Source organism: Dromiciops gliroides, chromosome 4 (assembly GCF_019393635.1).
Source record: "Dromiciops gliroides isolate mDroGli1 chromosome 4, mDroGli1.pri, whole genome shotgun sequence".
Taxonomy (NCBI): Eukaryota; Metazoa; Chordata; class Mammalia; order Microbiotheria; family Microbiotheriidae; genus Dromiciops; species Dromiciops gliroides.
The window spans coordinates 336,336,252-336,360,979 of record NC_057864.1 but is presented as its reverse complement, the minus strand read 5'-3'; the positions used below and the strand labels follow the sequence as shown (position 1 = coordinate 336,360,979).

The window sequence follows — 24,728 nt, the reverse complement described above, 5'->3', positions numbered from 1 at the left end:
GTGTTACAATACGAAACAATGATAAGTATAATGCAAAATGTTACATGATACTTGCGTTAGAGAAGTGCAAAACAGAAGCTAAATGATATAATTTGGGGGAAGGCTGTTACTGACAAATCAGAGAAGACTTTATGGAAGTAGTCATTTGAGTTGGGCGCTTTAAAGCACTGGCAGAAAGGGCAAGGAGAGACACTACAGGCACAGAGAACAATGTGAGTGGAATACTTGTTGGACAGAATTAGGAAAATAAAGAGTGTATATGGGGGACAGAGATCAGTTGTGGTAAAATATGAAAGTTTTTAACAGTCGGTTAGGATAACTGAAAGACGCCAGTTTTTCAAGGACCACCCTTTTGGGGAGGAGATGAACAGTCCGCCTGCTGCGCATGTCAGACTGCCTGCCGGGTACAGTCCGCCTGCTGCGCATGTCAGACTGCCTGCCAGGTACAGTGCGCCTGCTGCGCATGTCAGACTGCCTGCCGGGTTTTTTTTTTGACTTCCGGGGTGGAGAAAAGGAGAGAGGCCTTTTTGCCTGCTTGGCGGGACTCCTGACGGCGCGGCACGGACTCTCTCTCTCCAAAGGTGGCCTTGTCGGTTGGTGGCCTTGTCGGTTGGTGGCCTTGTCGGTTTGGTGAGTTGTTATAAGGAATATAGACTAAGCTTAGACTTAAGACGATTTGTATTGTGTTTCTACTTTCCTATCCTTCTAACCAACATCACCTTGTGACTATCATAACTATAAATAAAAAGGTCTATCTAGAAAACCAAAACCTGCTTCCATTTACTAGTTTGGGAGATAAATTAAGGGAAAGGTTAAGTAGGGGAGATTTATGATCTAATATCCAATTTTAAATCTCACAGTTTTGGCGACCCCGAAGGGACCTTAAGGACCCTCCCACCCTCCCTAGTTTGGCCATAAGCCGGCCAATTCGGTGGATTTTCCAAATTACCCCCCCCCCCCCACGGACTTTCCCTTTGTCTAATCTCCCTTAAAGACTTTAAGCCTCTAAGAGTCTTGCTTTAAACAGAAAAGCCAGCCCAGTTTAAAGGGCAAGATGCTCGAATATTCTACTATCCCTTTGATTTTTCTCATCGGAATGTATTGGGACAGCATAACATCCCGACTTAGAGGAATAGTTTACTCAATGGTCCTTCATAACATTATTGGTTTTTTCCTCATTCAGGCAGCAAAAAGTTTTTTGTATAATAGTATACGTGAGAATCTTTGGGAAAATACGTTTAATATAAGTAGAAATTTTATGCCTGCAATTGAAATACCTTTTAATACCACATCCATAGTTCATACGACTAAGGATTTTATTTTTTTTTGGTTTTTTTTTGTTTTTGTTATTATCATTGTTTTTGTTATTATCATTGTTATGATATGGGGGAAATTCTCACATATGGAGAGAGACCTCGAAATGAAATTCTCACATATGGAGAGAGACCTCAAAATGGCTGTTTCTACTAGAGATGATCCAAGTTCAGAATCAGATCAGCAGAAACTACTCCCTCTGCAGGAAGCTATAGAACATAGTAAGAAGGGAGTGCCAATTCAAGTCAGAAAATATAGCCCCTTTAGACCAAGTGACTTGAGCGCATGGAAATCAATCATCCCTAGTTTTGAGAAAAATCCTAACACTGTAATTTCACAGTTAAGGACTATATTTAATGCATATCAACCCAGTTGGGCTGATGTTACTTGCCTTTTGGAAACTTTACTGTCCCCAACTGAGATTACAGATGTTATCTCAGCAGGAAATGCCCTTGTTGCGAAAGGTAAGGCCGATGTGGAATGGCCTCTAAAGGATCCAGAGTGGAATTATAATGATGATAGGGATTTCCAAAGATTAAAAGATGCTAGAGAAACACTTCTGAAGGGAATGGAATCTTGCTCTAGAAAACCAGAAAACTGGCAGAAATTTTTAAACCTACCTCAGGAGGCTAATGAAAGACCAAACAGATTTTATGATAGACTTTGTGAGGCCGCTAGACAGTACACCAGATTGGATCCAGTAGATTTAAGAGATTCCTGTATCATTCTCAACACATTTGTTTATAATTCACTGCCAGAAATACGCAGATACTTTCTGAAACAATGTCCAGACTGGAGAAATCTCTCAGTAGATAGAATTAAGGAACTTGCAAATTATGTCTTTGACTCACGTGAGGAAGATCCAGATCACCCTAAACAGAGCATTCTGGCACCAGCGATTACTAGTCAGCCATGTGGATACCGGAGCAAGGACACTAAGGTGTGTTGTTACTGTCGTAAGGAGGGGCATGAATTGAGAGAATGTAGGACTTGGAGAAGAAATTCTAATTCTAATTACAGGCGAAATCAAAATAGAAATAGATCTTTTTGGAGGAATACAGAAAGGCAGTACCAGAATAATGGTAACCAAGACCCCCCTCAGAAGAGGACACAGGAATGATGGTGTCTTGGGGAGGAATGGAACATAGATAATGAAAGCCATATATTCCCAGATCCGGATTTTTTGAATGCACTTGTGCCAGTCCATTCACCTCCCCAGAGTAATGAACCACATGTCACCTTAAAAGTGGGGGAGACTTATTATGATTGTCTGCTAGACACAGGAGCCTCTAAATCAGTATTAGTAAGCAAACCAGATGCTGGGTGTAGACCTGTAGGATATTTGAATGTAGTGGGAGTCTCAGGAAAGAGCCAGAGAGTGGCAAAATTGAATCCTCGCATGGTATCTATGGGGCCCTTAACAGTAGAACATTCATTTTTACTCATGCCTGATGCCCCTGTAAATTTATTAGGTCGTGATCTCCTTTGCAAGCTTAGAGCAACCATATCTTGTGCTCCAGATGGGGCTGTCTCCTTACAATTGCCAGAGGATACTGTTCATTTATTACCAATTTTACTTACAGAAGCTCAAGGAACAGCAGGGGAGGTATCCAAAATCCCCTCTGACATTCCTGAGTCTTTATGGGCCTCATCCCCTAATGAGGTGGGGCTCCTTAAGTCTGCCATGCCTGTTACCTTTAAAGTTAAGGGGGGACCACCCCCCTCCATTCCACAGTATCCATTGTCTAGGGAAGCAATAGAAGGGATCACCCCTATAATTGAGGCTTTGAAAAGCCAGGGTATTATTATTCCATGTCATCACTCTCCATGCAATACTCCCATTTTGCCAGTTAAAAAACCCAAGCCTGGGCCAGATGGTAAACCTGTTTATCGCTTTGTGCAAGATCTTAGAGCGATTAATAATTATGTTATTCCTAGACATTCTATAGTCGCAAATCCGGCTATGATAATTTCCTCAATTCCCTATGAATCTACATGTTTCACAGTGGTAGACCTTTGCTCTGCCTTTTTCTCCATACCAGTACATGAGGACTTCCAATATTTATTTGCTTTTACCTGGAAAAATAGACAGTGGACCTGGACTAGACTCCCACAGGGATTTGTAGACAGTCCCACATTATTTTCCCAAATTTTACAGCAGGATCTGGCCTCTATTACCTTTAAAGCCTCCACACTAGTACAATATGTTGATGACTTACTTTTGGCCTCTCCTAATGCTGAAATTTGTCAGGAAGATAGCCGTCACTTACTGCTGGAGCTGCACAAGAGAGGACACAAGGTTTCTAAGACAAAGGTACAATGGTGTTTGCCCCAGGTAGAATATTTAGGATTTATTTTGGCTGCTGGAACTCGCTCTGTCTCTTCTAAGCGAGTCCAGGCCATTCAACAACTCTCTGCCCCCACTACTAAGAGGCAGTTGAGAGCCATTCTGGGAGCAGCTGGGTACTGTAGACAATGGATACCCTCTTTTGGTGAAATTACTAAACCCCTCATAGCTCTTACAAAAAGTTCTGTTCCAGACATTTTACAGTTGGATCCCCAGCATCTCTCAGCCATAAAAGAATTAAAACGGGCCTTGTTATCAGCACCTGCCCTAGGACTGCCAGATTATAGTAAGCCTTTCACTCTCTTTGTGCATGAACAAAGGGGGGTGGCTTCTGGAGTCCTGACTCAGTCACTGGGGCCTAACCAGCGTCCTATAGCCTACTATTCAATTCAGCTGGACCCTGTAGCGGCTGGAGTGCCACCTTGCCTTAGAGCAGTGGCGGCCACAGCGCTTTTGGTAGAAAAAGCCTCTGATTTGGTCCTAGGTAACCCTCTAACTGTGCAATGCCCTCACGAAGTGGAGGCTCTCTTACTACGTCACAGGACACAAGCCTTTTCAGATCAAAGGCTGGCTAAGTATGAAATAACCCTGTTAGGTAATGAGAATATCACTTTAAAACGCTGCACAGTTCTTAATCCAGCAACACTACTCCCTAATTTACCATTCTCGGGGGAACCGTTGCATGACTGTGCTTCTTTAGTTGATATGGCTGAAAAACCCCGTGATGATCTTTTTGATACACCTTTAGAAAATCCTGATCTTGTCCTCTATACAGATGGTTCCTCATTTATGAGAGAGGGAACCCGTTTTACTGGAGCTGCTGTAGTTTCTGATTATGACACCCTCTGGGCAGCTTCTCTGCCTTCCCATTTTAGTGCACAGGCTGCTGAACTTGTGGCTCTTACACAGGCCTGTAATATAGCTAAAGATAAGAGTGCCACCATTTTTACTGACTCGAAATATGGCTTTGGCATATGCCACTTTATTGGTATGATTTGGCGTCAACGAGGCTTTCTAACATCCTCGGGCAAGGCTATTGCCAATGGGGACCTTATCAAGGACCTCTTAGATGCCCTAAAACTGCCTTCTTCCCTAGCCGTTGTACATTGCCCTGCCCACACAGGGAATAGTGACCCTGTTTCAAAGGGAAATGCACGAGCCGATTCTGCAGCCAAGCTTGCTGCATTAGAAGCTCCTGAACATGTATTTAACCTTTCACCTTCTGAGGATATTCCTTCCAACCTAACCTATGACGATTCTGAAGTAGAAAAGTGGAAAAAGAAATTTAAGGCGAAACAGATCAATGGCATCTGGGTGTCTCCGGAAGGTAAGCCATTTCTTCCCCGGAAATTCTACCACCAGGTATGCCTCTCTGTTCACAGAAAAGGCCATTTTGGTACACAAGGCATTGTAGACTCTATTAAGAGAACCTGGATAGCACCAGGTGTGACTAATACAGCATCTCGAATCTGCTCGGGCTGCTCCACATGTCAGTCTTATAATCAGTATGCTTTTAAGGCCAAAGCTTATGGAGGGCGTCCTCTAGCATATACACCTTTTGAGCACTTACAAATTGATTATATTACTATGCCAAAAGCAGGACATTATAAATTTTGCCTTGTTATAGTTGATCAGCTCACTCGGTGGGTGGAGGCCTTTCCCAGCCCCCGAGCCACAGCTGCCTTTGTTGCCAAAATTCTTCTTAAAGAGATAGTACCTCGTTTTGGCCCACCAGCCCGCATCGATTCTGACAAAGGCACACATTTCACTGATTCGATTTTATCCCAAATCTACTCTTTCTTGGGAGTGACTCCAAAATTCCACACGCCCTACCATCCACAAAGTTCAGGCCAAGTCGAACGTATGAATAAAGAGCTTAAGAGTATGATTGGCAAATTATGTACTGAAACCCATTTGAAATGGCCTGATGTTCTACCATTGGCATTATTCTATCTACGAAGTAGACCAAGAGGAGAACTTCATATATCTCCTTATGAAATGCTTTTTGGTCACCCTCCTATCCAAGCTAAAACTTTTTCCCCAGTTTATACATCACTGGTGGGAGGTGATACTTCTGTTGCTTCCTATATACAGGAATTACAGACCAGGCTACGTGAACTCCATGAGGCAGGAGCTGTGGTCCAGGCAGGACCATTAGACTTTTCATTGCATAACTTCAACCCAGGAGATAAAATATATGTAAAGAATTTTCAGAGAACCAGTGGAACTCAACCTGCCTGGGAAGGACCTTTTCAGGTATTATTGACAACTCCTACTGCCATTAAAATTGGTGAAAAAGACTCATGGATTCATTGCTCTCATATAAAGCCTGCACCATTCATAGGTGAAGAGATTTCAGATAGACCTGAGGTAGACGCTAAAGAGGTAAAAACCCTAACGATAGCAACTGTTAAAGAGCAAAGAAAGTTCAGAGGAAACAGGAAGTTCCCATTTAAGAATCCCACTGATCAGTTAAATGCTTTGGGACTCAGTCTTCGTAAAGTATCAGGAGACGGAAATTGCCTTTTTAGGGCTTTAGCAGACCAGCTAGAAGGTCACTGTAGAAATCATCTCAGACACAGACAAGAAGCTGCTTCTTATATGATTAACCATAGACAAGAGTTTGAGTCTTTTATAGTAAATGACTCCCCTTTTGAAGAATATGTTGATGAATTAAAGAAATTTGGAAAGTGGGGAGGAAATGATACAATTGTAGCATTTGCTAAGCAGCATCAGCTGAATGTTGTGGTTCATCAATTAAATCAGCCTTTATTGAAAATCAGTGGCACAGACAAAACTGATGCTACAGAACTCCACATTTTCTACCATAAAGAACATTATGACAGCATTAGAAAGATCAATGACAATTCAGAAACCCCTGCCACTTTGGCATGCAGAGAATTGGGGAACCAGTTAAAACAATGTGGCATACCCCAAACTCTAGCAGCTTAAATACCTTATAATTTAACAAGCATTTCCTTCTACAGGCAAAAGCACTGAAGTACATGGCCTAGTTTTCTGGCCTACCTCAACTATTTTTTTTTTATTAATTTTTGGGTTTTTTTGTTTTTGTTTTGACTTTTGAAAGGCACTGAAAAGACCTGGAATTGACTGCACCTTTAAGTTCTTTAAGAGCACAAAAGGGTGCTTAGCGAATCTTTTGCTTTTTATTTTTTATTTTTGGTTTTGCTTTGGTTTTTTTTTTACTTTTGTTTCTTTTGCTTTTCTTTAAAACTAAATTTTGTAAACTAAGTGATTATTCAAAGACATTTTAAGTATATGCTGTGGGTGAGGCTATCGGGCCTCAGAAGCTACCAGAATTCTTCTTTTTTTTTATTTACTCTTTCTTTTTGAGAGAACCATGAGTTCTAATGAGTTTTGTTTTATTTATTTATTTTTCTCCTTTCTCTTGTATGTTGTTCTGTTTAACTAAAAAGTACCAGAAATTGCTTGATACCTCACTGAAAACATTGAATATTGAATCTTGCTAATTGAAGTCTTATTTCTTTTTGATGAATTAATCACCACTTTAAGTATCTGCTACTGTTATACCAGAGAATTCATGTATAAGATGATGTGGTCTACTTGCTAAAAGAAGATTATGTAATAATGTCTAAAAGAAGATTATGTAACAATGTCTAATATAATCAGCTATTTACATTCGTTTATTATTTATATGTCATTATACTCTGGGTATGGTTTGGAATTATTGTATATATCACTAATATATTCTCAGTTATGCAGCATAGCACACATTTTTACCATCATATTGTCTTTGGTGAAATTAATGAGATTTCAGAAATATGGAAACTTATCATTTCAGAGACTAACTTGCTGTGAACTCTGACGCAGGCCCTGGAGAGAATATATGTGCAACAAAAGGAGAGACAGGTATACGTAAGTCCATGGTTTGCTTATGATGGTGACTATGTAGAGCACAATTACTAGGCACAGTCCAGTATTCATCCTCTCTCCCTCCTAACTTAACCTAATTTAACTGAACTTATTTATCTTTTTATCTCACTCAGTTGAATTCACCTGTGGCCTAGCACAATCACTGGCTGTCTCAGAACCATGAGATATGGTATGATAACCTTTCCATAACATTTTCAGGTGTCATGAACACATACTAAATTTGGCTTTGATCCAGACACATGGTGGTAAAAAGTGTTACACATTGCATAACTACCTCAACCCTCTATTACAAGTCTAACCATATAAAGGAGGGAATGTAATGGAATTTATTAATTTGATCATTGACAATGCTATGCTAAGGTTTTAAAAATACAGCAATTCAAACAGTTAAAGAAGATAATCCAGCTTTCCAGACCAGAGTCCAGAATCCAGTTTTCCAGACCAGAATCCAGTTTCCTCCTGATGACATCTTACCACTTCAAGAAGACAAGAGAACTCAGAGACTTTATATGAACTGTTTTGCTTTATTAGCTTTTACTATCTCCTTTCTGTTATATACTATCTGTAACATGTACTCTCTGCAGAGGCTCTCCCTTTGCAAGACTAATGTCAAAGCGTCGGTTCATGAGGAAAAAAAAAAAAATCGCCCCTCTGGACAAAACTTTCCTCTCTTCCTTTTCTGTATTGTTGTTCGCATATTATTAGTCAGCAAAAGTTATTATATTCTTTTTACTGTTCCATCAAGGAAACATTCCGTTTCTTGAGGAAGCAAAGGGGGGAAATGTGGTAAAATATGAAAGTTTTTAACAGTCGGTTAGGATAACTGAAAGACGCCAGTTTTTCAAGGACCACCCTTTTGGGGAGGAGATGAACAGTCCGCCTGCTGCGCATGTCAGACTGCCTGCCGGGTTTTTTTTTTGACTTCCGGGGTGGAGAAAAGGAGAGAGGCCTTTTTGCCTGCTTGGCGGGACTCCTGACGGCGCGGCACGGACTCTCTCTCTCCAAAGGTGGCCTTGTCGGTTGGTGGCCTTGTCGGTTGGTGGCCTTGTCGGTTTGGTGAGTTGTTATAAGGAATATAGACTAAGCTTAGACTTAAGACGATTTGTATTGTGTTTCTACTTTCCTATCCTTCTAACCAACATCACCTTGTGACTATCATAACTATAAATAAAAAGGTCTATCTAGAAAACCAAAACCTGCTTCCATTTACTAGTTTGGGAGATAAATTAAGGGAAAGGTTAAGTAGGGGAGATTTATGATCTAATATCCAATTTTAAATCTCACACAGTTCAGTTTGGTTGACAATCAGAGCACGTGATGAAGATAAAACTGCACAAGTTAGGATGGCACCAGTCTGTTGAGGGCTTTGAATGCTGTGCAAAGGAGTTTGAAATTTTTTGCACAGACAATAGGGAATCACTGGAGAGTTTTAAAAAGAGGAGAGGGGCAGCTAGGTGGCACAGTGGATAGAGCACCGGTCCTGGAGTCAGGAGGACCTGAGTTCAAATCCGGCCTCAGACACTTAACACTTACTAGCTGTGTGACCCTGGGCAAGTCACTTAACCCCAATTGCCTTACCAAAAAAAATTTTTTTTAAATAAAAAGAGGAGAGACATCCCTGGATGTATGCACAAAGAAATTTAATCTGTGAACAGTATGAAAGACAGATTAAAGGGAGGAAAGAACAGGGAGTGGGAAGACCTATTAAGAACCTACTGCCATATTCCAGATGGGTAGAAATGAAGTCAACTCTAAGATGGAGGGTGCTGGAATAAGGAGGAGGACATGAGTGCTATAGATATTACATAGATAAAATTCTGTAACTGAATGAATATGAGGTGAGAAAGAGTCAACTATAACCCCAATGTTTTAAGCATGAGAAATTGGGTCAATGGTACCAATGACAGAAATAGCTGTTAGAAGAAGTAGTCTTAAGGGGGACATTCAAGTGGCAATGTGCAATAGGCAGGTGGTAATATATGCATCTTCAGTTTAGAAGGTTAGAAATATAAATCTGGGTCACATCTGAAAAGAGTGGTAATTACAAATCTGAATAATGCAATGGTCAAGGGAAAGGGGAAAGAAAAAGAAACACAGTATCACAGAGAATTCAGAGATGGGTCCACAAACTTTTTTTTTAATTGATATATTTCAAGATAATTGGTTTCCTTTGTAACCCTACATATTTTATGCATTTTAAAATATTATTCTAAAATACACCATAACTGATAAAAACCTTCTTGGTGACTCCAGCAAAATGACTGTCAAGATCTCTTAGTGATCCCTTTACTTTGATAAACTTAGGAATTAGGCTTGAGCCTAATTTCCTGCAGGCTCTCAATATACTTGCGGGACAGTGCCGGGGACTTTTGGTGATAAGTTCTGTGTCTTTTCTTCTTTCTGAACCAAGTTTTTTTTTTTTTAAATTAAATTTTTTTAGTGAGGCAATTGGGGTTAAGTGACTTGCCCAGGGTCACACAGCTAGTGTTAAGTGTCTGAGGCCAGATTTGAACTCAGGCACTCCTGACTCCAGGGCCAGTGCTCTATCCACTGCACCACCTAGCTGCCCTGTGAACCAAGTTTTAAAAAAACACACAAAACTTTTCAAAAGTTACTTGTCTGTCTGAAGAACTGATATCAATGGAAAAGTATAGGTGAAAACCCACATTTGGGGGAGGGGACACAAAAGGAATTATTACATTATAAATACATCTCCAGATCTTCAGGGCTACCCTATGCTTCAAGGCAATAAACCAGTAGCCATCCTCTAGGGACTTAACTGTTTAATGGAAGTAAATCATGCCCATCCCTACACAGAAAAATACGTCCTACAAAGTTAACATAGAACAAAGACCAAACCAAGTCAGTCTATGGTCACAGAATCAGATATTGATATTTAAAAACCACCCCAGAAGCCATCCAATACAACCTGATAATTCTACATATGAAGAAAGTGATTCTCAAAGTCACAGATGGAGTGTCAGAGCTAAGATTTAAAGTGAAGTCGCACGACTCTATTCTCTAAAATAGCGCTTAGAGGCAATGAGGTGGCCATTCGATAGAGCACTGGGCCTGGAGTTCAAATACAGTCTCAGACACTAATCTTGACCCTAGATAAGTTAACAAACTCCACCACAGTTTGCTCAGCTGTATGTATAATGGGGATGAATGCTCCTAAGTACCTCTCCGGGCTGTTGTGATAACGATGAAATGAGATCTGTTTGTAAAGTGCTCAAGCACTTTTTATATACGCTGATATAGTAGGTGCTTAATAAAAGCTTACTTCTTTCCTTTCTTCATGATTGAAATTAATTCCCTCCTCTCTCTCTTAGAAATCCTATTATACTTCAAATTCCTGTTCAAAACACATCACACCCAAGGGCTCTCCTTATCTCTCCCGACATGTTTGCCACCCCCACCCCCCAAGTGAGTTTGTGTTTATTTACTGACATACATGCATAAATACATACATATGTGTAAATCTTATCTAACCACATTTAATGTTAACTATTTTAGAACATGCATGACTTATTTTATTTTTGCTTTTGTATACCTAGTGCCTATTGAGATGTCTGAAAACAGCAGGACATAATTAATGTCTCTTGGTGAATTAATTGAAAAAAAAATATTATTCTGAGAAGTGGTCCATAGGAATCACCAGACATTCCAAAATGGCCCATGACAGAAAGGTTAAAAATCCTTAATCTAAGGGGGCAGCTAGGTGGCGCAGTGGATAAAGCACTGGCCCTGGATTCAGGAGGACCTGAGTTCAAATGGGGCCTCAGGCACTTGACACTTACTAGCTGTGTGACCCTGGGCAAGTCACTTAACTCTCATTGCCCAGAAAAAAGAAGAAGAAAAAAGAAAAAAACTCTTAATCTAAAAAATTATAAATGGAGAAAATGACAAATATTGGGAAAATAGGCACATTAGTACACTGTTGGTGGAACTATGAACAGGTCCAAATATTCTGGCAAACAGTCTGGAACTAGGCCCAAGCATACCTTTGAGACAGTTACTAGTACTAGGCCAATGACCCACAGATCAAAGAAAGAGGAAATTGGCCCATGTGCACACAAATATTTACAGCAGCTCTTTGGTGTGTGTGTGGCAGCAAAGAACTGGAAACTCACGGGGTGCCCATCAATTGGGGAATGGTTGAGCAAATTATGGTATAAATATAATGGAATATTATTGAGCCAAAAGAAATGACAAAATAGGTTTCAGGAGAAATGGAAAAGACCTCAATGAACATATGCAGTGAAGTGAGCAGAACTAGGAGAAGAATTTATAAGATAACGATCACATTACAGAGAAAAACAACTTTGAATGGCTTTAGATCTCTGATCAATGAGATAATAAAGCCTCAGTCCAAGACTAAAAATGGTGAAGCATTCCACAGAGGTGATAAAATTAATGCAGGGAGAGACACACACACATTTTCAGAGTCAATAATGGGAATTTGTTTTGCTAGACTATGAATGATTATGATTTGATTTGGGGGTGAGGGGCTCGGCTATTGTTCATTTGGGGGGAATGTAGGAAGCACAAATTATAAATGCATGTAAAGACAAATAATTTTTTAAAAATCACAATCCAGTCCTCTTCCTTCTTCACTTCTCTGCAATATCTGACCCTGTTCATGACCCCATGCCTGGATACCGTCTTCCCTCTGAATTGTTCTAGATGCTGATACCTCTTGGTTCTCCTCCCACCTATCTGTTCACTCCCTCCCTCTCAGCCTCCTTGATGAATCATCACCCACCTCCCTATCTCTTAGCTGTGAGTGGAGCCCAAGGTTCCGTCCCTGGCCCTCTTCTATTTCTCCTCACCTCTCAGTGATTCCATCAGCTCCCACGGGATGGATGATCATCTCTATACACCAACACCTATATTTCTAGCCCTAATGTCTTTTCTGTGCTTCAGTCGTATGTGTCCAGCTTCTTATTTTATATTTCCAAAGAGATGTCCTACAGACATCTCATGATTAACACATTAAAAACAAAATTTATTATCTTTCTCCATGAGCCCACACCTCTTCCAAATTCCTATTAAGGGGAGCACCTTATTTCCAATTCACAAAATTCAAAAGTCACCCTGGATTCTTCATTTTCCTTCATGCCCATATCCAACCAGTGGCTAAGTCTTATTGATCCTATTTATACATCTCAAATCTGTCTCAATCTGTCTACTCACACGACCACCATCTTACTTCAAAAGCCCTCACCGTCACATCTCACATTATTCTTATATTATTCTTGTAGCCTCTTAATTGGGCTCTCTACCTCAAGACTCTATCATGCTTCTACTCCTTCCAAAGAGGTGACAAAGTAAAAGACCAGGACCATGTAACTTCCCTACTAACAAACCTTCAGTGAGTCCCTATGGCCTCTAAGATAAAATACAAACTCCTCTTCCTAATCTGGCTCTAGGGGTAGCTAGGTGGCGTAGAGGATAAAGCATTGGCCCTGGATTCAGGAAGACCTGAGTTCAAATCCAGCCTCAGACACTTGACACTTAACTAGCTGTGTGACCCTGGGCAAGTCACTTAACCCTCATTGCCCCACAAAAAAGAAAGAAAGAAAGAAAGACTTAACCTAATCTGGCTCTAAACAGCCTTTCCAGACTTATTATACATTACCCTCCTTTATATGTTCCAAGTTCTAACCAAATTGGCCTACAGCACATATGACATCCTATCTCAAATCCATGCCTTTAAACACACTGCCCCCTGTACCTAGAATGCCCTGTGTCTCTTAGAAACTCCAGGATTGCTTCCAAGCCAAGCTCAAGCAAAACATCCAACATGAGGCCTAACTTCTCTGTGGTCTGGCTTCTGACCTCATCCTTTAACTAAAACTGCCCTCTCCAAAGTTACTAATGATTTCTTAATTGCCAACCAAATGGCTTTTTCTCAGTTCTCATCCATTTGGACCTCTCTAGAGCATCTGGCACTGCTGCCATCTTTGTCACCTGGATCATCATGCATCATCACACCTTTTAACTATGAGTGCACCTACCACAAGGTGCTATCCTGGGTTGTCTCCTATTATTTTCTCTATACTCTTACATGGAGTGATCTCAACTCCAATGAGTTAAATTATCATCTCTAGGAAGATTAAATACGTATACATATACACATACAAGTATACATACACATGCATATATTGATATATGTGTGCACATACGTGTATATATGCCTACATACACATACATGCATGCAAATGCAGAGACACATAGACATGTATAAGAAAAGTGAGAGAATACAAAAGATGATCCACTGGAGAAGGAAATGGCAAACCACTCCAGTATCTTGGCCAAGACAACCCCATGGATAGTATTAAAATGCTAAAAGATAGTAAATCAGAAGATGAGTTCCTCAGGTGGAAGATATACAGAAGGGCCTGTTGTGCTGTGGTCCATGGGGTCACAAAGACTTGTAACTGAACAACAATATAGCATACAAACTAACATGTGTATGACATACAAGGACTGCAGCAGAGTTTCTAGGATGAGAAGCAACAAGGTCTGTCTGTCCACATCAGGGAGTCATGTTGAACAGATGAGCAATGCGTCTAGAGCTACAGTAATAAGCAGATAAACCACAGAAGCGTATCCTCCCTCTTGCTTTACCTTTGCCACCATGTTATAGCCCCTATTGTAGACAGGCCCTGGATCCACACTGGGGCTCTATGAGAGAGAAAGACATGTATAGAGATTCCCCAGCAGCATCAGGACCTTCATCGGGTGAGAAAAGAAGAGTATGGAAGGCAGTGTGGTGTAATAGTGGTGGAACTAGTCAGAAAGACCCTGGTTTATTCAAATACTGCTCCAGACATTTACTAGCTGTGTGACCCTGGGCAAGTCATTTAACCTAAGCTTCAGTTTCCACATCTGTGAAATGGGGATAATAAACAGCGCCTTCTTCACAGAATCACTGAGATACATGTAAAGTGCTTTCCAAATCTTAAAACACTGCTGTTTATAAGTGTTAGTTGCTTCTGTTGTTGTTATTGTTACTAATAATAGTAAATCTGAAATTGCAACAGAGGAGGGAAGAGAAGGGAGATGCTCCCAAGTCTCTCTTTGCAGTAAGGAACCTGAATAAGTCAGCCACCAGGAGCTACCTGCACATACATACCTGGCCCCTTCTAAATGGAAGGGTCCTTCCCAAAGTAAAGGGTATAAAAATTCTAGCAAGAATTAACCTGAAACAAAACAAATCATTTTACTCCAGACCTGGATTTCAAAACGTCAGGAAGAAGACCAAGCAGGATCCTTTGATGTTTTATGTTTCGTTAAACACAGAGAAATACATAGTGAGGGCTGAGAGGAAAAGGCAAAGGATGGCTCAGGCGATGGGTAGAAAGGTTCCAACTTTTATTTTACCTACATGTGCTAATGAATGGCCTCAAAGGAACTCAACTGAGCATTCATGTGCTTCCTCTCACAGGATGAATGAGAGCGATATGGTCACTGGTTCCCATCTACTTCAATCCATTTCTTAACACCTCAGTACACAACAGTTTCATCAGAGATAAATCTAACAGGATTTACCTTTCAAATGATCTGCATTAAGAAAAGTCGTGCAAAACAACCCAGAGTACAAATAAAGAAAAGCCAGGGCAACACGTGGGATATACAAGGTGTCCCAAAAGTCTTAGTGCAGTTTAAAGCTATTGTTGTTCAGTCGTTTTCCGTTGTGCTTTACACTTTGTGACCCCACTTGGGGTTCTCTTGGCTGTAACGATTGGAATAACGCCACCTGCTGGAGACTTACTGTAGAAGAGTTCTGCCCATGAAGCGAAGGTCTTTGAGGGCAAGACCAGGAGTCTTTTCTTTGGCATCAGGAAGTGACGCGGACTAGTGGGAGGAGGAAGGAAGAGACTGGCGCTCGGTCTCGCGGTCTTTCCTCTGGACTCTGGTGGAGAGCGGAGCTAGAAATGTGCTCTCCCTTTAATAGATAGGAATCTAGGCCTTTCTCTTTACCAAAATTCTTATTCTCCTTAATAAATGCTTAAAAGTCTAACTCTTGCTAAAGCTTATAGTTTATTGGCGACCACTCATTAGATATTTTAGACAGACTAGCTAGAATTTTAGCCCTTAACATGGCAAAGATGATAATGTGGTTTGCTGTTTCCTTCTCCAGATGAGGAAACTGAGGCAAACTGTGTTAAGTGATTTGCCCAGTGAGGCCAGATTTGAACTCATGAAGATAAGTCTTCCTGACTTTGGGCCACACACTATATAATACACTGCACCACCGTGCTAACCAGTTTAAAGCTATCACAACTTTAAACCACACTAAGACTTTTGGGTTAGTCTGTACCATTTCCTTAAGGAAAAGTTGATAAGATTCTAAAACTCCAGATTAAGAAACAATAAAAGGCATTTCCTACTCAGAGAAAGACCTAGAAGTCCTAAGCTTCATCTCACAGAGATAATACTACTTACACAAGTGTGATAAGAATGTGAAGAATAGTAAAGACTTAATGGGCTTCTACCTTGGTGGGACAAGGCAGTGGTTAAGGAAGTATGTGACTAAAAGGGTAATTGATTGTAATTCAATAATTTAAAATTTGCTTTACTCACAACCTTCCTTTTGGTTAACAAAAGGCAAATCACCAAAGTGAAAAACTGCACCTGCCATCAGTCACAACTGCTCTATTGTTTGGTTTTAATCTGATTTATATGAAAGGCACTCTTTGGGTTGAGGACTGGGAAGGGGAATATTTGCTTGGAAGTCATAGTGAAATAAAATGTATGAAAATGTGTTCTCGACATAAAGTATTCAATGATTAACTCCAAGTTCCATAACTTTTGTTTTTTTGCAGGGCAATGAGGGTTAAGTGACTTACCCAGGGTCACACAGCTAGTAAGTGTCAAGTGTCTGAGGCCACATTTGAACTCAGGTCCTCCTGAATCCAGGGCCAGTGCTCTATCCACTGCGCCACCTAGCCGCCTCCAGTTCTATAACTTTTATAAAATTATGACCATGTAAACATCACAGTGAAGAAGGAAACCATGAAAAACAAAATACAGGGAAAATTCAATAGGACTTTTCACCTGAATCTTAGCTTTCTTAAAGTAGGTTATGGTTATTATGTGAAGGAGATCACAGAAAGCAGAAGCTCTTCCTGATTTAAAAAAGGTCCACAGCCTAACATCACCCCATAGGCCGACCCATGCAATAAAATCAGTTTTTTGGTTTTTTCTAAAGTATGAGATTAGGGGCAGCTAGGTGGCACAGTGATAGAGCACCGGCCCTGGATTCAGGAGTACCTGAGTTCAAATCCGACCTCAGACACTTAACACTTACTAGCTGTGTGACCCTGGGCAAGTCACTTAACCCCAATTGCCTCACTAAAAACAAAACAAAAAAAAGAAAAGTAGGAGATTAAAGAGAACAGTATGCAGAGATGAAGGAGACATTTGTTTCTTCATCAGATATGTAGAAGATAAGTAATGAATACATCACAGAATAAGATCATGCTGATAATTATATTCTGAATTACATTCTACAAAGAACACAGCACCTTCAATGCCCATTTTTTAAACACTAGCATTATCCAAGGGATGCTATTTGGATTTGAATCCTGGAACACCATGATCTCAAAAGAACCAAATTTGCAGGTGACCCAAAGGGCAATGGAAAGAGGCATGGAGAACCTAAGTAGGTTTCAGGCTACTACCAAAGATTTATTGTGCAAGAAGTAACACGGAGAGCACACTTGAGGACAAAGAAATAGGTCGAATGTGTTTCAAGAGTGAAGGACAAAAGGAAGACAAACCAAATGTCACTCTGGTATCCATGAAATAAATAGTAAAAGAACCAGAGGGAAGCTTCGGGCATTTTGGGTAGATGCTCTATGGGGAATTTACAAAGCAAAACAAAACATGAATAAGAATCACCCACAATTAACTATAAAGGATATATGAAGATACTATCTGCATCCAGAGAAAGAACTGATAAATAAAAGCATGTAAAGAATAATATTACATACATACATGCATATATATATATATATATATATATTTCTAATAGTGGTCATCTCTAGGGTAGAGGATAAGGGAGAGAAGGAAAAAAGCAAGGAAAAAAAGAAATTTATATGATAACTTTGTTGTATATTTAAAAGGATTGGCAAGTTGTACATAATAGATTTGCAGTTTCATGTGCAATCATCTTTTTTATTGTACTACATTATGAAAATGCTTGTTTCCTTCTCTAAACTGTTTTAAAAGAACCACCCATAATGAAGGATGTGTTCTAATCATGTTAGGGAGATCATGGAACCAAAGTTTTCAAGTAAGAGATAAGGGATAAAATCATTAAACATGATAAAATATTTCATTAAAATAATAATTTTTTAAAATACAGATATTTTACTTACACTCCACTTAAAACATTAATAGACTGTGTCTTCACTCCATATCCAGTATCCTTTAAATTGGCAACAATTCCTAATACATCAATATTTGAACCTTTGGTTCCAAAGTTTCTTTCACTATACATTATCATGTGAGCATTTGAAAAATCCTGTTTTAAAAAAAAAAAAAGAATAAGCAAAAGATTAAAAGACATATTCATAATTTAATGAGTATTCAAGTACTATCAGTCTTTCTTTGTACTTACACCTAATATAGGCCGTAAAGACTTCAGTTCTCCATCATAGCCACCCCAATCTTGCCATTCCTTGTATTCACCTTCTTCTAGCAAATACTGATGTCCTGTAAATCCCGGTTTCTCAAAAGCAACCCAACTATGAGAGAAAATCCAAGTTTTAGATAGTTTTTCCAAATTTGTATTCCATTTTCAATAACATAAAAATAATTTTAATTATTTTCCCCAATTTTTATTCATTTTCAACAACTAATAAAAACTACAAAATAAAAACAGATTCATGAGTTGCAGCTATGGGTCTTCCGCTCTAAAATGAAAGAAGATTTAACAACCACCCATAGAAATATGTGTCATGATTTCCTTGAGGGAGCTATAAGCCAGTGAGATGTATGCATTTAACAAGAACTAAGTGAAAAGAGCTCTATATCAAGTCAAGAAGGAAAAACAATTTCGTAACATAGAGTTCTTGAAAAAGTCAATAAAAATAAGCTACTTGGGATCCTATTTATAAACAATGGAAGATGCAATCATATGATTTAACACCAAATAGGGAAAACAATCTGTAATAATCCAGAAACAATGTAAGAAGAAGAAAATCTTCCTTCCCTTTTGTCCACTCATAATTTGGTTGGAGTATGGTACTAATTAAGCCAAGGAGCCAAATTTGATTTTGTAATAGGGCAGTGACTGTTGTTTTGCTCTTTGTTTCAAAACACATTCCAACCCCTGCTCTCACAGCCCAATAGCCATCTCTCAGATTTGTGCCGCTGGCAGCAAAGCAAATGGGAAAAGAGAGTAGATAGTCAAGGGCACAAACCCACTAAACTGTCTCAAGCACCACTTTTGCATACAAAGGACAATGTCATATTAATTTATTATGAAAAAATGATACTAATGACTTCTTTCCACTTACATGCCTCCTAGAACTTTTATAGACCCTACTGATTTCAATGGCAAATTATCTTCTCCAGCGTCTTCTGTTTCATCTCCTTCTATGATGAAATTACAAATTTCTGTTTCTAGTTCCATACATTTTCCTTCAAAAAAAGGCTTTTCATAAAGAATGACCTGTAGTAGAAATGAAACATTCCATTAATTGGTAAGAATACATATGGGCCAGACTGCTCAATATTAAAATAGCCAGTTTAGGGGCAGCTAGGTGGCGCAATGGATAAAGCACCAGCCCTGGATTCAGGAGGACCTAAGTTCAAATCCGGCCTCAGACACTTGATACTTACTAGCTGTGTGACCTTGGGCAAGTCACTTAACCCTCACTGCCCTACCAAAAACAAAAAAAAACACAAAAAAAACCAGCCAGTTTAAAGGTGTTTGTACCTATGAAAACCAAATTAAATGCCTTTTGTCATACTTTATTAAGTTTATGAAATTAACTCGAGTTTAAAATTGTTTTTACATATAATTGGGGGGAAATATAATTTTAAAAAGTTAATTCAAATATGGCATTCTCACTGTGAGAGGCAGCTGGGGCATAGTAGATAAACAGCCAATTTGAGAGACAGGATGTTCACCTCTGACACTTCCATCTATGTGACCCCTCACCAATTCCCTATAAGTAACTAAGTGGTGCAGTGGATAGAACACAGGGCTGGGAGTTCAGAAGACCTGAATTCAAATCTCAGACACTTATTAGCTGTATGACTCTGGGCAAGTCACTTAACCTTTTCCTGCCTCAGCTTCCACAACTATAAAATAGGCATAATGATAGCACCTATATCACGGGGTGGTTGTGAGCAACAAATGGGATTATATTGTAAAGTTCTTAGCACAATGCCTAGCACATAGTAAGCTCTATATAAATGTTAGCTATTATTATTGACCTGAGCTCAAGCCCCACTTTTTTCTTTTTTTTTTTTTTGGGTGGGGCAATGAGGGTTAAGTGACTTCCCCAGGGTCACACAGTTAGTAAGTGTCAAGTGTCTGAGGCTGGATTTGAACTCAGGTCCTCCTGACTCCAGGGCTGGTGCTTTATCCACTGTGCCACCTAGCTGCCCTCAAGCCCCACGTTGGATACTTCCTGACTTTATGACCAACCTTGGGAAAAGTCACTTAACCTCTCAGTGTCCCCAGGTAAAAATATTTTACAGATGAGTGGCCAATCTGCAACAGAGTAAGCGGTTTCCATTCTAGGAGTGCCCTTTGTTGATAAATCATAGACCCAAAGCTACTCCGCTATTCCTGCCCCTCCCCCCACCCCAAAGGGGGTAATGGAATGTATAACTTTTTTTTTTTTTTACCTTTGGATCTGCTGGGAATTCAACTTTGCGACCACCCTGAAAAAGAGGCAAAGATTCATCATTCTTTTAGGAGCAGTGTGGCAAAATGGACTTAATCAATGGACTTACGAATCAGAAAACTTGGACTTGAGTCCCAACTATGACAAAAGCAGTGTAGTTTTGAGAATTGTCCCCAAGTGTATATAAGTCAGGGTAACCAATCCCCTCCCCTGCCCCACCCCCATCAAAATGGTACCATAAACCAACCACTGAGAGAGATTTGATCCTTCTACAATGGTTGAATGGATGACATATTGCTGGACACTCATAAAAGGACAACTGAAAACATTCTGGAGAATAAATCCAACAAGTAAAACATTCAAGACAGTATCATGTAGGACAAAGAACACCAGTCTGGAAGTCAAGGAGACCAAAGATCTGACCTCAGCTCTAGCTATAAATGGAGGTAGCTGAATGAGGTAATCTCTAAAGTCTCTTCCAGCTACAGTGTTGTATGATTCTAGAATGAAGGTTAACCAAGTACCAAATTTCAATCAAATAGAAAGTCTATGGTATTCTTAAAAGTATAGGGTGTCCCAACAACCTTAGTTCAGTTTTAAACTGCTAAAGTTTAAAACGAAAAGTTTTGGGACATACCCTGTAGCAGAAAGAAAGAAAAAGGAAGACGGGCAGAGAGACAGATAGAAAGAGGGAGGAGGGAAGGAAGGAAGGATGGATACAGTTAACTGGGGCTCAAATGCAAAATATGAGGAGTGATTATTAAGCAACATGATTGATTTGGGGGGGGGAGGCAATGGGGGTTAAGTGACTTGCCCAGGGTCACACAGCTAGTGAGTGTCAAGTGTCTGAGGCCGGATTTGAACTCAGGTACTCCTGAATCCAGGGCCAGTGCTTTATCCACTGTGCCACCTAGCTGCCCCCAACATGATTGATTTTTTAAAAAAACATGCTCATATCCTCAATCAGGTGCTGTCTCTTTCAAAGAATTCCCCTGAGAAGGCAGCTGTAAGCTTATTGTGATGATACTATAGTTGCTCTCAAATATTTTTTAAATATTTGGGACTTGGGAACTATATTCAGAACTTGAAGCACCCACAGACTTGTAAATTTCCACAATGCCTTTGAGAATGGACTTGAAAAGAGCCAAATGTCATTTGGAGCCAAGTTTGAGGAATAATATGATTGAGTCAAGCTGTGTAATAATACTTTTGGTTAAAGGTAAGAAGAAATAAGGTAATGTGTGGGTGTGGGGCTCAAACTGTCTTTGAAAGCAATTCCAAAAGATTGGTTTCTTTTTTCTTTTTTTGAAGGTAATTAGGGTTGTGACTCCCCCAAGGTCACACAGATTTTAAGTGACTGAGGCCAGATTTGAACTCAGGTCCTTTTGACTCCAGGGCCAGTGCTCTATCCGCCTCCCTACTTGGCTGCTCCCCAAAAGATTATTTTCACAAAGATTTTGAGCAATTGTCACATCACCAGAATACGTATATAGCTTTCCAAGATGACTGCTTTGAAGGTCAATGTTTATTTGTATGCATGAATTTTGTCCAGTATATCTCTTTTAAAAAATTTTTTCTGTTACTTTTACAGTCATGTCATGTTTGGCAAATCTGCCAAAGGAATCCTATCCCATGTAATACTATCAGTTTACCATTTTCAGGGGCCTCATTGATCCAATGTATGCTTCTTCTGTGTCCCAGAAGGATAAATCAGGATATTCACCAGGCTCAAGGACAAAAGGGATACCCTGAAAACCAGGTTCTTCATAAACCAGCCATCTAAATAAGCACCCCCCGCAAAATGACAGAAATTAGAATTCATAGATATTTGAATATGCAGTCTCTCTTGGAAAAACAAGGCTTAGTTAGGTGCCCATCTAAAGAAAGAAAAAGAAACTCAATGTAGCTAGTTTAGATTTTTTTTTAATCAGACCTGTGATTTCAATAGCAGAGGGAGCTTTTGATGAAGAACTTCCTCTACCAATGTTGGTTAACACCTGCTCTAAACAAAGTCAAATGGAAGGCCTCTGTGTGAGGAGTCTCAGACGCCTATTTTTTGACTGCTCAGATGCCTTTTGTTGTTAACTTCTGGATTCTAGCTAATGTTTTGAAAAGTCCAGGTTGCCATAGAAACGAGGCATTACAGAACTTCCATTATCACTGAGATCAAGACTTATTAACTTTTCCTGTGTCATAGACCCATTAGGCAGTCAAACAAATCCTATATAACTCCTCTCAAAATTTTGTTTTGAACACATAAAATAAAATCTACAGAATTGCAAAGGAAATCGATTATACCAAAATATTATTTTCAAAACTTTAAGATCTAAGGCCTCTGCTTTAGAGCCCTTGATTAATGCGCGCGCTCGAGCACACACACACACACACACACACACACACACACACACACATATCACATCTGGTAATATCTACTTAGAATTAGGAGAATGCACTGTGGGCTCACCCAATTTCCCCGATGACTTCTAAAAAAAAAAAATACCAGACTGTATGGCAATCATTTACCTACCTCCGCCCAACAGGTGATGAATGATCAATTCACTAATGATAAACCGTCAATGATATTTTTTTTCCTGGTAGGTTGCACTAACAGGAAATTATTTTAAAGTAAATACTTTTGGCCATAAAATAGTTTGTGTCCTTCCCCCTTTCCAGTCTTCTTTTCCACTGCCAAAAGCCCAAGGGCATTTTTTTTTTCCTAGCTGCTTTTGTCAACATACATTTTGGTGACTCAGTAACTTGTTATTAATTCAAGGACTTGCAACCAGAATCCCACTGAAGTGGTGTCAGTAAAAGAAGGAAATGGGGTGGGGGTTGGGAAGGAGGGAAGAAATGTTGGAAGTGATAGGAAGAAAGGGGGGGAAGTAGTAGAAATTCTAAAGAGCCCCCAATTTGTTGTTGGTTTTTTTTAATTTTTTTTTTTTTTGGTTTTTGTTTTTTTTTGACAGAGCAATGAGGATTAAGTGACTTGCCCAGGGTCACAAAGCTAGTAAGTGTTTGAGGCCAGATTTGAATTCAGGTCCTCCTGAATCTAGGATCGGTGCTTTATCCACTGTGCCACCTAGTTTCCCCTAGCCCCCACTTTGAAATACTGTTTCTCTAATCCTCTGTCTATAAGGCTATTTTAACAAAATCAATTTAAAAGGTACACACCTAAACTACAAGAAAAAATAGTCCAAGGGTGGAGTTCCTTGAAGTTTCCTTAAGTTTTGTTAGCTCTGCTCTACCTCAGGAAGGACAAGATTTAAAGTTGTAACCGCAACTTACATTATCTTGTCATTAGCGCAAAAGTCATGCTTTTAGTGCCCCAGAAATTGTTGTCAAACTACAAGAGATCTTAATGATATAGAAGCATCCCACCATCACCGCTAGAATGACGTGTCTGGTTGAATACAATCGGTTCTAACAAATTCATCAGAAATAGCATGGCCAATTTCTCTGCATAACCTATGAATGAGTAACTCCTAGATTTTTACTCCTAGGGAACTCTTTTCTTCCCACGTCAAATTTCAAGGGCAACGCTGTGTATTTTTAATTTCTGATGAGGCTGATGGTTTCAATGCAAAAGTCAAGAAAGCAACAGTTACTATGAAGTAGCAGATGCAGAGTGGGCCTGCAGCAGGAAGCCACATCCTGGCTGGTGCCCCCCCCCCCCAAGCAAACCCCAGCCTCCCAATGCCCCAGGCTCTTCTAGAAATTACACAGCAGCTACTCATTTGTACATCTGCACTCACTGGGGAGCTCCACACTCAGAAATAACAAACAAATGGAAGGGGAGCAGAAATCATTAGGAATCGTGTTATTCAAAATTAATCCAGTGTCTGAAAAGACTTTTTTGGTTTTTTTCCAAAATGTCTTCTTGGTGCATTTGAGAACCTTCTCACCAAAACTTGCTAGGTGCTAATGCAAAAAGACATTTTTAGACATAAGTCCAACCATGGGTGGATTTTGGAATCTGAAAACTGATGTTTTAAGCATGATTCACTTTTCTTGAATTCTGTTCTGACACGATTTGTTAATCACAACCCAAGCAGGGGAAAAACAAGTATCCTATTGGTATTCTTTTTAATTAGTCTCATGATGTACTGTTTTGGGGTACAGTTAAGAGAGGCAGTGCTATATGGTGGAGAGAGGGATGTCAAGGGAGCCAGGAAAAAGGTCTGGGTTCAAGTCTTGTCTCTGATAAACACAGACTCGGTGAACCTGGGGAAGTCACTTTCTCATCACAGTGTTGCAGGCAACGCCCCAGGACTATAAAT

The 24,728-nt window shown here is 39.8% G+C and overlaps 1 protein-coding gene across 1 annotated transcript in view; it reads right to left on the bottom strand.

Annotated features, from left to right (window-relative positions):
* The window catches only part of CRYBG1 (crystallin beta-gamma domain containing 1), a 93,336-nt gene that overhangs the window by 41,274 nt on the left and 27,334 nt on the right, over positions 1–24,728 (bottom strand). Inside the window, exons 7-11 of the mRNA XM_044000699.1 lie at positions 22,104–22,230; positions 20,453–20,488; positions 19,111–19,265; positions 18,210–18,336; positions 17,968–18,113 (exon numbers count right to left, since the gene is read on the bottom strand). Coding sequence (XP_043856634.1) covers positions 17,968–18,113; positions 18,210–18,336; positions 19,111–19,265; positions 20,453–20,488; positions 22,104–22,230 — 591 coding nt within the window. The remainder of the gene's footprint in view (positions 1–17,967; positions 18,114–18,209; positions 18,337–19,110; positions 19,266–20,452; positions 20,489–22,103; positions 22,231–24,728) is intronic.